The sequence below is a fragment of the Cucurbita pepo genome, chromosome LG17 (assembly GCF_002806865.2).
Source record: "Cucurbita pepo subsp. pepo cultivar mu-cu-16 chromosome LG17, ASM280686v2, whole genome shotgun sequence".
Taxonomy (NCBI): domain Eukaryota; kingdom Viridiplantae; phylum Streptophyta; class Magnoliopsida; order Cucurbitales; family Cucurbitaceae; genus Cucurbita; species Cucurbita pepo.
The window spans coordinates 596903-609281 of record NC_036654.1 but is presented as its reverse complement, the minus strand read 5'-3'; the positions used below and the strand labels follow the sequence as shown (position 1 = coordinate 609281).

At 32.3% G+C, this 12379-nt stretch overlaps 1 protein-coding gene and 1 long non-coding RNA gene across 5 annotated transcripts; one reads left to right on the top strand and one right to left on the bottom strand.

Annotated features, from left to right (window-relative positions):
- The first annotated feature begins 1428 nt into the window (after positions 1-1428).
- Positions 1429-6668, top strand: LOC111778278. Of its 4 annotated transcripts, none has more exons than XR_002812505.1 (5): positions 1429-1644; positions 1740-1862; positions 1951-2778; positions 2996-3093; positions 6263-6668. It is a non-coding gene; the product is annotated as an uncharacterized LOC111778278 (long non-coding RNA). The 4 variants fall into 4 exon arrangements; XR_002812506.1 differs by lacking the exon at positions 6263-6668 and having other exon boundaries at positions 1951-2303; positions 2440-2778; positions 2996-3232; XR_002812507.1 differs by lacking the exon at positions 6263-6668 and having other exon boundaries at positions 1429-1592; positions 2996-3232.
- A 576-nt stretch (positions 6669-7244) lies between these two features.
- On the bottom strand, positions 7245-10912 carry LOC111779337 (acyl carrier protein 1, chloroplastic-like). The gene is made up of 4 exons (XM_023659478.1): positions 10741-10912; positions 10182-10292; positions 8790-8912; positions 7245-7576 (listed from the first exon to the last, which is right to left on the bottom strand). Exons 1-4 carry the CDS (start codon positions 10804-10806, stop codon positions 7451-7453), a joined length of 426 nt encoding a protein of 141 aa, XP_023515246.1. The 5' UTR covers positions 10807-10912; the 3' UTR covers positions 7245-7450.
- Between the last annotated feature and the right edge of the window lie 1467 nt (positions 10913-12379).

Genomic DNA, 12379 nt, shown 5'->3' with positions numbered 1-12379 from the left:
ATTTATTTATTTATTTATTTATTTATTTATTTATTAAGGGACCAAATTTGTAAATTAATAGTTTAAATATATATACATAGTTGTCATGTAAACATGAAGAAATAAAACAAAACAAACTCTTGATTACGGTTGAATATTGTTTGGAGAAGAATCTTACATCCACTAAGGACAGATCATGAGATAAGTAACTAATACTAATTTCAGTGTCATGATTCCTAATAATCACATGATAATCAAAATGTAACTGGTGTTTTTTCAATAAATTTTAAATTAATTGATAATATTATGGTAAATTTATCGGACTAAATTAATAAAAATATCTTCCATTTTTACACTAAAAAATATCTTTAAACTTCTCTCGATGAAGTCAGAATTGTTGACTTTTGCTTACAAATGTAACACAGATTTTAATTTTTTAAATCTTGTTTTTAAAACTCTCTCTCAAACTCTGTCTGCCCCGTTTTCTAAAACTTTCTTATTAAATCGGAGCTAGAGGCTCAAGCATACGTCGCTAAGTGACACGATAACGGATAGACTTAACTTTAACAAAGCTACCAATATATTCAATTTTCTCAATAATATTCCAACTTTAACAAAAGTATAGTACCATTAAATTTTCAAAACTTTAACAAAATGATAGCAATACCTTAAACTTTCAAAAGTTTTAATAATACTCTTAAAATTTTAAGAAAAATCTTAAAAATACCAGTTCAAAAATACCCTTAACCTTAAACTATTTTAAAAACTTTGAAAAGATTTTTAAACTAAAAAAATTCAAAAATATTATTACCATTAGTTTCAAAAAAATAACATTAAGTTTGGAAATGATCTATAATACAATTTTTTTTAAAAAAAAATTTATGACTACTTTTTAAATAGTAAATGCATTTTTTATTTATTTTAAATCTAAAGATATTTTTGAAAGGGAGTATTAACTCTTTTCACCCAAACGAATGACAATTTATATTTGAGATTTTTTTTTTTAAGATTAGGATATTATTAAAAATTTTGAATTTTTAAGGACCCAAAACTAGAAAAATAGAAAGTTTAAGGCTATTTTTATTAATTTAGTAAATTTATTATTATTATTATTTAAAATTGGATATGTATGCACTTTCTTCTATCATTTTTGCAAAATACTTCAATGGTGTTTTTACGAATCAAAATTATTAATTTTATTTTTATCAAATTTAATAAAAATTACTTATTAATTTAAGATTAAAAAAAAAAAAGAAATTTAGACATTTTCAAATACACGGCCGGAAAGTATTAGACTAATATATATATATATATATATATATATATATAATTTCGTGGTCTAATTTCTAAAATGTTATAATTATTAATTTTTTATTTTTTATTTTTATGAAATTATAAGTATACCAATATTTTATTATGGCCAATGGCCAGCATTCTCGCGCGTTAAACTCGAATCACATCTTTTCGTTCTTCATTTCTCCCTCCCTTTCTGTTCATCCGAATAACGATTTATGAAGCTTTTCGTTCGTCGTCTTCCATCGCTTCGGTGTATCTGCACAAATCGTGGACCTCTCCATTTTGAATCTCGGAAAAGCGAACAGAAGTGGTGTGGAGTGAGTATAACATTTCTGGAAGTTCCATTGGCGGCTGAAATTTCTCGATAACGTATTTGGAGCAGTATTCTTCGTTAATCTGTAAATTTCTCTGTTGTACTCTGTTAATTGTTCCAATCATTGACAGCGATAGTTTCGATATTCCAGATTGTGCTTTTGTAGACTCTTGACAGTGGAAGGAAGAAGGCGATCGAGTAATTGGCTATTACGCGCGTCGATGTATAGAAGATGATCGAGATTCTGTATGAAGCAAACCAACAGTTTCCAGGCGTATGTAGCTGAAACTTCGAAAAAACAATCACCACTAGAGGTTGCTGCATCTATTCAATTTCTGACTAGTTGAAATTTAATTTGGCAGTATATCTAAGCTGGAGTTTTCTGCGGGAATATGTTGTGCTTAACGAATCGGCTGTATGCTCATTCGTCACTGATCGCAGTTTAGGTTCTTGATTCCTTAGATAACCAGATTGAGCTCAATTTTCTTTTACTTTTAAGAGTTTCTATTTTACAGTTTATGCTGCTGGATCATCTAAAAAGCTCATTCTCGATTGAAGTGTTTTAGAAACATCATTTTCTTCCAAGGTTTACGTCAGATTATTTCCGTTTTGTTTCCGCCAATACTGCCTAAGCTTAATCAGGGAGGAAACATCTGCTAAAACACGGTCGGTTTTGGAATACATTATTGGAGACTTTATGAACTACTAGGATTCGGTTCGTCATGTAATCTTACAAGTGACTCAGTAAAAGTTTTCTGATCTTTATTCAGCCTATCCGCTAATTTCTCTGTTGTACTTGGCTGATTTTCTGGTTATCACTAACACTACTTTTGATATGCTGTATCGAATAGTGATTTCGTACATTTTGTACCGTGGAAGAAAATAGAGGATTGAGTAACCAGCAACTCAGGGCGTTGATATATGGCAGATGATCAAGATTCTGCTCGAAGCAAGTGAGTAGAACTCACTTGCTCTGCGAAGAAGGAACTCTCAGTTTGGTCCGAGTCGTATGTATCTAAACCTCGGAAAAGTAATCTCCCAAAGAGACTGCTGCATCTAATCAATCTCTGACTAGTTGAACTTTTGGTTTTGCATTATATCTACGCTGGATTTCGAACGGGATTGAGGTTTCTGCGAGATTATCTCGTGCTTCTCAAGCTGACAGTAAGCTCATTCTTCACTGCTTGCAGGTTAGAATTTTGGATTCCTAGAATGACCAGATCGTGCTTAAAGTTCATTTACTTTTAAGATTTTCTATTTCATAATTTCTCCTGTTGGATCATCTAAGAGCTCACATTCGATTGAAGTAGGTTGCAATTATTAATTTCTTCAATTAACTTCTCAACACTCCTCAAGTTTATGAAACATAATTCCTGGTTTGAATTCCGCTAATTCTGCTTTTACCAGGGAGGAGCATCTACTCAAAATTGGTCAGTTTTGGTCCTCGTATAGCACTTCGTTGGAGGAGACTTTATGAGCTAAGAGATTCTGGCATAAGGCGTCAGGTACTTCTACAACACTGTCTTCTCATTACCGGACATAAATATTTTTGTTAAGCAGGAAAATGCGCTAGCGCTACAGAATTATTTTGATATTTGGAACAATCTAGATTTCATTATACGTTTCTATTTCGAGAATCCAACATCCATGCATACATTCTTTTTTATTTGACTCGACGGAGGTCACACGTTTTATGCTAGTTTGGTGTGAATCCATCCACACCTGTATCTATAATTAATTAATCTTAATCTTAATAATTAGATAAAAGGAACATACTTAATTAAACACTAGTTTTATGTATTATGTATCTAGAATTTAAATAATTCATTCAGTAGAGCAGACCTTTTGTCTTCTGATCTGTATATTTAATAGATGTAATGTTATAAGTGAAACTAAGACTCCATGGTTATTCACAAGTGGTTTTGCTGGTCTATCTAGAAGTAAATAAAAATATGTTGAGTCTCGACTCTATGATAAATCGAAAGAACTTTACTAAGTCTTAAGATCTAAGGAGGGCTATTGCCAAAATATATCTTAAGCAGAATCAAGTAGTTGAAAAGTCTAATGACGTTTAGAAAGATATGTACCTCTATGAGATCAAATCTCTATACCCGAAAAAATGTCAAGCTTCCATAATCCTTAAACTTGAGCTGCCTATTTTAGAAAATTTCCAATGATCAGGGCCACTCGCATCAGATCCAGTAATTAAAATATCAATAGTGTAGACTAGTTAAACTTTTTGAGAGAAAGATCCCGAACACCTTTGTGACAAAGGAATGTTAGGTTCATAAATTGTTGAAAACCAGGAACAAAAGCAGCACCAATAAAAAAAAGAGAACCATTTACGGGATACTTTTTCTTCTGGTAAGATAGTCATTCAATTATCGACCTTTGAATTAGTAATTAAGAGTCTATTGAACTCTAATGAGTCTTTCTAATGTGCCTAGACCGACAATCATATATGGATCTACGAACCATAAAAATCAATGGATTACATCATGGTCTGCCTACTGACCAATAAGAGCCATGAAAAATGGGATTAGAGGAAATGAGTTTGATTAACGTTGACTACCTCCTTAGAGTTTAATATTCTAGATGTTTCTCATAACCAAATATAATAGTCAAGTGGTTGTCCTATAAGCTCATTTGGACGGATTCCCTCATGACTAGTGGAAAACTTGGGAATAGATCCACATAATCTCCTGAAAAAAGATCACCCTTGAGGAATATATTATTTGCATCAAGTTGCTCAAAACGCCAAAAAAATCTTACAGAAATCCTAACGTTCTTGTTGAGTATATTTTAATTCTTACCGAGCTTTATAAGAACTACATAAAGCATTCCATCTGATAGCGATCTTCTTCAACTTTCTTCCCTCCATACAATGTACTTACTACAAGAAACTCTCACTGAGTTCGACAAAATTCAAATCCTAAACATATCATCCCTATGTTTGGAATTTTGCTCGGTGCCCTCTGAAAATGCAAATGCAACCCAACTTTTGTTTGGCATTTCCAATGAATCCTCACCTAACATTTTATCAGTTTCAATTTGGTAATACTTCTGTGCATCTATTTCCTTGATCTTCCCATGTCCCTTCCTTCGCTCTAAAGAAGCCCTTTCAAAACAAATGAGGTCAATTGTTTTCTTCCGGAGCAAAAAATCCCTCCACATTATCTGCTGATTCGGCTCAACAAGTTCGAGAAATGGGATTAATCATTGGAATTCGAGTAATTAGAATAGAGAGAGCGTAGTAAAATTAGGGTGATGAGTGAAATTTATAGTTTGGTAAAATTGAGTTGTGATCAATTAGGCTGGACTTTAGGATCTGAATCATCGTAAATTAAGGAGGAACCTATATCACGGGTTATAGAGGAATCGTCAGCTACCAAACAAGCTGCAGCATAAAAGTTCAATCTTTTGTCCCATCCCCAAACATTACAACCTGTATTCCCTCCACAACATCCACTTACTACCCGCCACGTGGAATTTGGCCTACCTGGCTCCTCCATTCTCCCATTTCAAAGGTCCCACGTCATAATTTCAAACAAATGTCCCCTAAAACCATCATCCTCTCCAGTCTCGGCAGATCAGTAAAGGCAAGGGTTAAACAAAATTTAAAAATCAAGACAATAAACCAAAATAAAATAATACATCCCCCCCTCCCCCCTCGATATTACAAATATATTACACTACCACGCCCTCGAGTTAGAGGAGAGAGTCCACTGATTTCATCATCATGAGAATGGCCTGCTTTTGGTATTGTTCAGCACTCATTACGGCTTTCATGGCCACACCTTTGCTTGCTTTACCATTTTTGACCTCCACCACTACAAGCTCCCCTTTCCAAGAACTCTCCCCTGAAATTGCTCCATTGCTGCCTTCGACAGGCGATCAGATTCCTTCTGCAACTGGTTCTATTCCCACCATTCCCTCAAACCCCAGCCCTCCAAATCCAGACGAGTTCGAAGCGCCTGCTCCTGATCCCTCTGCCCTTTCCCCATTCGGCCTGCCAGCTTCCTTCGCAGCGCCTAAGCCCCACCTGCCTTGCTCTTCAACTGCGCTTCTTCTTCTATCAACCTTATTAGCAGCACAACATGCCTTCTCTCTGCTCTTACATTGAGCCCAAAAAATGTCTGGAGTCCCACTTTGTACTTGATTCATAAAATCTCCCATGTTCCCCTCCCTCCTTTTTTTTTTTTTTTTGTTAATTTCATTTTTTTTAGTACCTTTAGCTAAGCTTCTTTCAGTTGGAAAATTCAGATCATTTGTACTACAATATAACGCATAGTGTTTCAGTCTTCAATTTTAGATGGGCTGCTTGATTCCTGCAAGTATTTTTAGGTACTAAGCCCTTGCATTTTACCTGCATCATCTGCAAGGTTTGATAGAGATAGATGTCCACGTTTGAATTTCCCGTCATCTCTAATATCCTTTTCATACAAAATCTGCATTAATTCTAAAACTTAACAGGAGAAAAACAACTGTAGAAGAATCTAAGATAAATAATGGGTAAATCTCGTATCCTCAGTTCTCTTAGGTGAGTGAGCCCTAAGATTTTGTTAGTGTGAGTAGGAGGGTAATTTTGGTGGCACATGGGGGGTATGAATATATGATTCCCTTGTGCATGTGATGCAACACTAACTAACTGTGAATTTGTTTGTCGTGTCTCAGTTCAAAAATTGAGCCACATGTCTACCAATCAATATGTTTTCTGAATTGTGGCGTTTAGGTAAGCCTTCCTTGTCTGGTTTCTCTTGTCATAATCAGTCTTTTATTCATAATATACTATTATTCATTTTATTTGACACAAACACACACACAGACACACACACATTTTATGAGAAGGCATTTAGGTATTTGGGTTGAGTTTAGGTTAGGTGGGTGAAAAACAAGGGGGTAGTTAAAATGGCCACGCCATTTTTGCCTTTCACTTATTGTCAAAAACTGCAAGGGGTATTAAATAGAATAGGTTTTCTCACGTGAGAGAAGGGGACAGAGGAGAGTTAATTAATTAACATTGCGCGCCACTAAATTCAATTAAGGGTCTGTTGTTTATGATAGATTCGAATTAAAAGAAATTGGCACTGATTTTTAGTTCATCGTTTTTAAAATTTTCTATATATAAAAAAAAAAAAAGATAGTTTACAAATTTATTAAAACTTTTTTCTTTTTGTGTTTAATAAATCTATATAGTTTTTAAGTAAAAAAAATTATTAAACACAAAATTCAATTAAATACAAATAAATTGTTTTAAAATTTTAGGGTTGGATTAAATTTAGAGTTAACCTCTTTTTGATTAATTATTTCGTTTAGAAATTTAAAATTAAAATTTTAGGATTGATTAATTATTTCGTTTAGAAATTTAAAATTAAAATTTTAGGATTGGATTAGATTGTTACTTCAAATAGTTTGTTAAACTTCAGTTTGAATTTAAGCTTTCTTTTGATTCGTTAGGGTTCCAGTTTGCTTATGGGTTTTATTCTTTTAGAAATTTACAGAAGGGAAAAAAATTAATTTCAAAAGCAAAATATAGATTTTAAAATATTAACCTTTTAAGATGTCATAATCCTCCTACATAGATTTTAATTAAAGAAAGTAAAATATCACCAAACCTTATTAAATTTATAAGAAAACATTAACACAACAATTATAAGAAAACAGTATGACTAGAGATGAGAGAAGTAGAAGTGATTCAAAATTCTCAAGAAGGGTTCCAGTTTTAAGAGTAAATGTGGCGAAGCATCATAATCACTCTAGAAGAATATAAAAAGTTATAAAAACTAGCAAACAAACAAAATCCAAATGGATTTTAAATTAAAAACCCAATAATAAGCAGCAGCGGGCTTTTTATAATAGTAATTATTTAGGCTTGGAAATGAGAGTCTCGATGAGATCTGCAGCCTCTTGGACGGTGGTGATGGTTTGGGCGCTCTCTTCTTCCACGCTGATGTCAAATTCCTCTTCCAGTCCCATCACAATCTCAACCTACATCATCCACCATCCCAATTCAATTTTAATCCTTCCTCCCCTCTTTGCTCATAAAATAAAATAAAACGGGAAAGAAAAAACAATGATACTTAAATGCTTATTCAGTTTTTAGATATAACACGTAATTCGACCTACCTATAATTAATTACAGGCATACATAATAAAATGACTTTTTGAGAGCTTAACCATTTTTAACACTAGAAAAAAAAGTCATTCCAAACAACTGACTCATAATATAGACGGCGTTAAAAAGTTATAAGAAAAAAAATCTAAACTAATTTTGTAAAACTGTTGTTTTCTCTGTAATTATCAAACGGTTCGGAAGAGTATTTATTTAACACTTAAGTTTTCTTTTACGTAAATATATGTTTTAAAAAAAACACAACACATTTTATGTGATGTTTTATAACATTAAAAATAAAAATAAATAAATAAAACTGACAGAAGGGGACCACAATAATTAAGTGTTCTTGTATATTTATATAAACTATGAAAAAGCTGATCCTGCTTTCTGCTATTTTTTATGAATTTTTAAAATAAAATTTGTAATAGGGTTAAACCATTTTTTGTTTTTTATTTTCGATAATTATGACCCCCTATTAGATAACTATTTCAGTTTCAAGTTTTTTTTGGATTTTTCTGTTCTGTCTTTTAAAAGCAAACACCATAAAAGTTTGATAGCTGCTTTTCTTTTCAAATCTTTTAGAGAATTGTGGAGACATAAAATTAAAAAAGTGGGGAAAGAAAAATAGGTAGAGAGATAATATTAGTTAAACGTCATAAATATTAGTCAGAGAAAAAAAAAATTAGAGAGCAAAAGGTTGAATAAAAAGACCTATGAGGTTCGAACACTCGCACGTAAAAGAAATTATTTAGAGAAAAATTCAAAAAAATCAAAAAGTATAAAAAGAGGAGAAATTTGGGGTAAAAAAAAAAGTAAAATTGCGGAAAACTGAATTTTTTTCTTTTGTTCTATTTTAAAATAAAACTATTTTTGAAAACTGAAAGAAATCTTCAATCCATCTTATATTTAAAAAATGATAAAACACAGAAAACGAAAAATCAGCACCAAAATGATNTATTTAAAAAATGATAAAACACAGAAAACGAAAAATCAGCACCCAAATGAAGAAATTAGGAAACAATTTAACCTGACAAGCCGGACGCTACTACTTATGGATGATTAATTTAACAAAAGAATATATTATACCGTGTCGAGAGAATCAGCTCCAAGCTCAGAAAACTTTGATTCGCCATTGACCTTAGAATCTTCAGAAAGCGCAAGCTGTTTCCTCACGATTCCAGCCACCTTCTCTACGGTCTCTGGCTTAGCCTGTTCAAGACAAGTGTTTCACAAGTTATGTAACTGCTAACATTACTACATTGATGCAATAAAAGAAACAAGGCATCCTCCATTGGAATACAATGTATGTTGTTGAACATACAAACAAACAACAAAACCATACCAACCATCCAAACTCTCGAAGCTCGACGTATCAGCTAGAGAGAGGTTTCCACACCCTTATAAGGAATGTTTCGTTCCCCCTCTCCAACCGCAGTCAGCCTCACGATTTTAAGACGTGTCAGATAGGGAGAGGTTTCCACACCCTTATAAGGAATGTTTCGTTCCTCTCTCCAACCGATGTGGGATCTCACAAAAGACCATTCATTTTCATCGAGTGGATGTGGATTCCTCTCGTTTTAAATATGTGGAATCGAAGCAAATGTGATAATGAAAAGCAAAATCGTTTAAATANCATTTTCATCGAGTGGATGTGGATTCCTCTCGTTTTAAATATGAGGAATCGAAGCAAATGTGATGATGAAAAGCAAAATCGTTTAAATCGTCACTCAACCCAAGACCTTAAGCATATGGATTACCAATAATTATATCAATACTTCCAAGACTCCCGGGCTTGGAAATTAGTCCAAGGCCCTAAGAAGAGGAAATCAATATCAATTGAGATATTGGAATCGACATTCTCTACAGCATGGTATGCCTTCTCTGATACCATGTTAAACCATCACTCGTCACTCAGCAACCAGAAACTTGCGCGATAACTTTAATTGTATCAATCAATACTTAAACAGCAGCCAGCTATTTAAATGCAGACTTTCTCTNAACTTGCGCGATAAATTTAATTGTATCAATCAATACTTAAACAAAAACAACCAATAGCAGCCAGCCATTTACATGCAGACTTTCTATAGCACTTTTCATCTATCTATATCTTTTATTTTCTTTTTAATGAATTTGAAGTCTTATCTTCATTATCTCCCACTACCATAACCACCAAGAACAGAATAGAATACTAAAAAAATCAGAGGCAACAAACAGAACCATAATTTCATGTTATATGTGATTTAACTGAGTTCATTTGTTACTATTCAATTAATTGAAACAGTTTCAGAGAGAACAATATAAGACGATAAAAATAGTTTCGAAACAATATGTACCAATGACATGCAGGAAAAACTTACAAGAACAGCGGTATTATCGATTAGAAGCCAGTAACAAATATGCATGAAGCTCTCAGTATCATAAAACAGAGGATGGAAAACTTTAATTAAACCACGAAAAGTATAGTAAGAGAACACTTACCGCACAGCAAACTTGAAGGCTTCTCTGCCTGTAGCTCCTTCTCAAGGGAAAACTCGCCCTGCTTGAAGGCGCTGAAACTAATTTCACACCTGAGATCCTGCCGCTAGACACCTGCAGGAAGATTCCAGCATAAAAATACAGACGACATAACACAAACAAAATATGTTTCTAAGATCAAATCCGACGATAAAACTCATGAACGCTGAATAAAAGTAAACAGATCTATCACCGTCCATGCTCAAAATTCCAGAATCGTATTCAATCGAGTAAAATCCTCAAGAATCTTAAAATGAACACGTTCAATTTTAACTAAAACCTCAAAAAACAAACAAAGATCAACAAAAACCCTCTGCAACTTTAATCACGGGGAATGAACACATACATTTCCTCAACCTTTTACAAGAAACCAAATCGGATCCGGAAAAACACTTTGCAAAAGTACAGAAAAGCGAATCTATAGATTCATATAACCAAATTTACAAAGTTTCGAGCAAAAGTAGCTTGAATTTACAACAGATAAACCTAAAAATGAAGTAAAAAGAAGAGAAAAACGATTTACCTGGCTGTGCTTCAGAGAGGTGGAGAGAGAAGGCATGGTGACGGAAGATCCGGCAATGGAGAACATCTTGGTTTATGAGAGAGCTAACAAAGAGATCTAAGGTTTAAGATAAAGAGTGAAGAACGGAAATGAGGGCGAAGAACACAAAGACTGTGAGACCCTCAATAAGCGAATAAAAGGCTTTTATAGCTGTTTGTTTACAACTTCGTGTGTATCGAAGTGTGTTTGGACACACAGATTCACTTCTCCGCTTTCAGTATAATTCCACTTCTCTTGTTTGGTTACGCGTATAGTTGAGAATTCAGAAAACCCTTGTGTTTGGAAGCCGTTTTTTCTTTAATTTTTTGCTAAATTATTAAATTAATCCTCAACTTTTTCTTCGCTTAAAATTATATATATATATTTTTTAAATATTACTCCAATTTTTTATAAATCATTCTTATAATTTAATAAATTATAAGAATATTACATATTTTAGAAGAAGATTTTATGAAGGAGAAAGAAGTAATTTTAACATTTAAAATTATAACAATGGATATTTAACCATTAATAAATACACAAAATAAATGAGAAATTTACTAATTTAACTTTCATTTGAAAGGAACTATATTTGAAATTAAAAAAAAAAATGTTTTTAATTAAAATTGATAATTGCCCGGGACTTGTGTGGAATATTATAAACATGATTTATTTTTAATACCCATGAGAGGGTACACTTTAATAAAGGTATTCCTCGAGACCGACTATGAAATGACAATATAGAGTGGGGCAAATGGGTAAAATTGTCAATTTAGATCACAACGTATACCAGAAACATACTTTCTCTAAATAAATATATTATGTTTTATTTTAAAAATTAAAATAACAAAATATCAATAGTTATCTAACAAGACAGGAGCAAATTCATTGGCTGATTATTTTTTCTATATAATTTAATAAGTTTACTCTCACTTAATATTAAGAAATGATTTTTATCCATCACTAAATACAGCTCAACAAAAGTTGTTTCAGAAGCTGTTTAATAATTTTTCTTAATTTCTTTCCTGAAATTATTTTTTTTTTTTTAAAACAAAGAAACGGAAAGTATGGAGAAGTTTTTGTGTGGACATTTAAAGCATGTTTCTAAAAAATTAAAGATAAATAAATAAATAAATAAATAAATAATTTTGTCTAAATTTTAATAAATACAAATTAAAAGTTGCGGGGATCGGGGGAGGATTAAATAATGCTCAACTCAATTTATTTAATTAAATAATTTTAGATTTGGATAAAAGAGGGTGTTTTATTTATTTATTTATTTATTTCCCTGAAATTTAAGTTACAAAGTATATAATAAGGGTAGTTTGGTTGGTTAACTAGAAAGATAGTAGCTTGAAGGAACATGTATTATAATATAAAAAAGGGACCTCATACTTTACCCCAACAAATTAAATTAGATGACCTAATTATCTGAAATGAGAAATTGGGTTACTAATTCTTCCAAAAACCAATAAAAAAAATTAAATAACCTAACACTATAATTAGCCGAGTGACTTTATCACTGTCACTGTCTCTATTATAAAGTTAGACATAAAACAAGCCTACAATTTATGAGTTTAAGAAATTTATAAATACCACCATGAAAGTTTGTAGGGTAAAG

Coding starts and splice junctions, on each gene's coding strand:
- LOC111779337 (XM_023659478.1), bottom strand. CDS start 10,806: ATGTTCTCCATTGCCGGATCTTCCGTCACCATGCCTTCTCTCTCCACC. Junction 10,293..10,740: donor CCTCTCTGAAGCACAGCCAG/GTAAATCGTTTT, acceptor ATCTTCCTGCAG/GTGTCTAGCGGCAGGATCTC. Junction 8,913..10,181: donor GCCTTCAAGTTTGCTGTGCG/GTAAGTGTTCTC, acceptor TGTCTTGAACAG/GCTAAGCCAGAGACCGTAGA.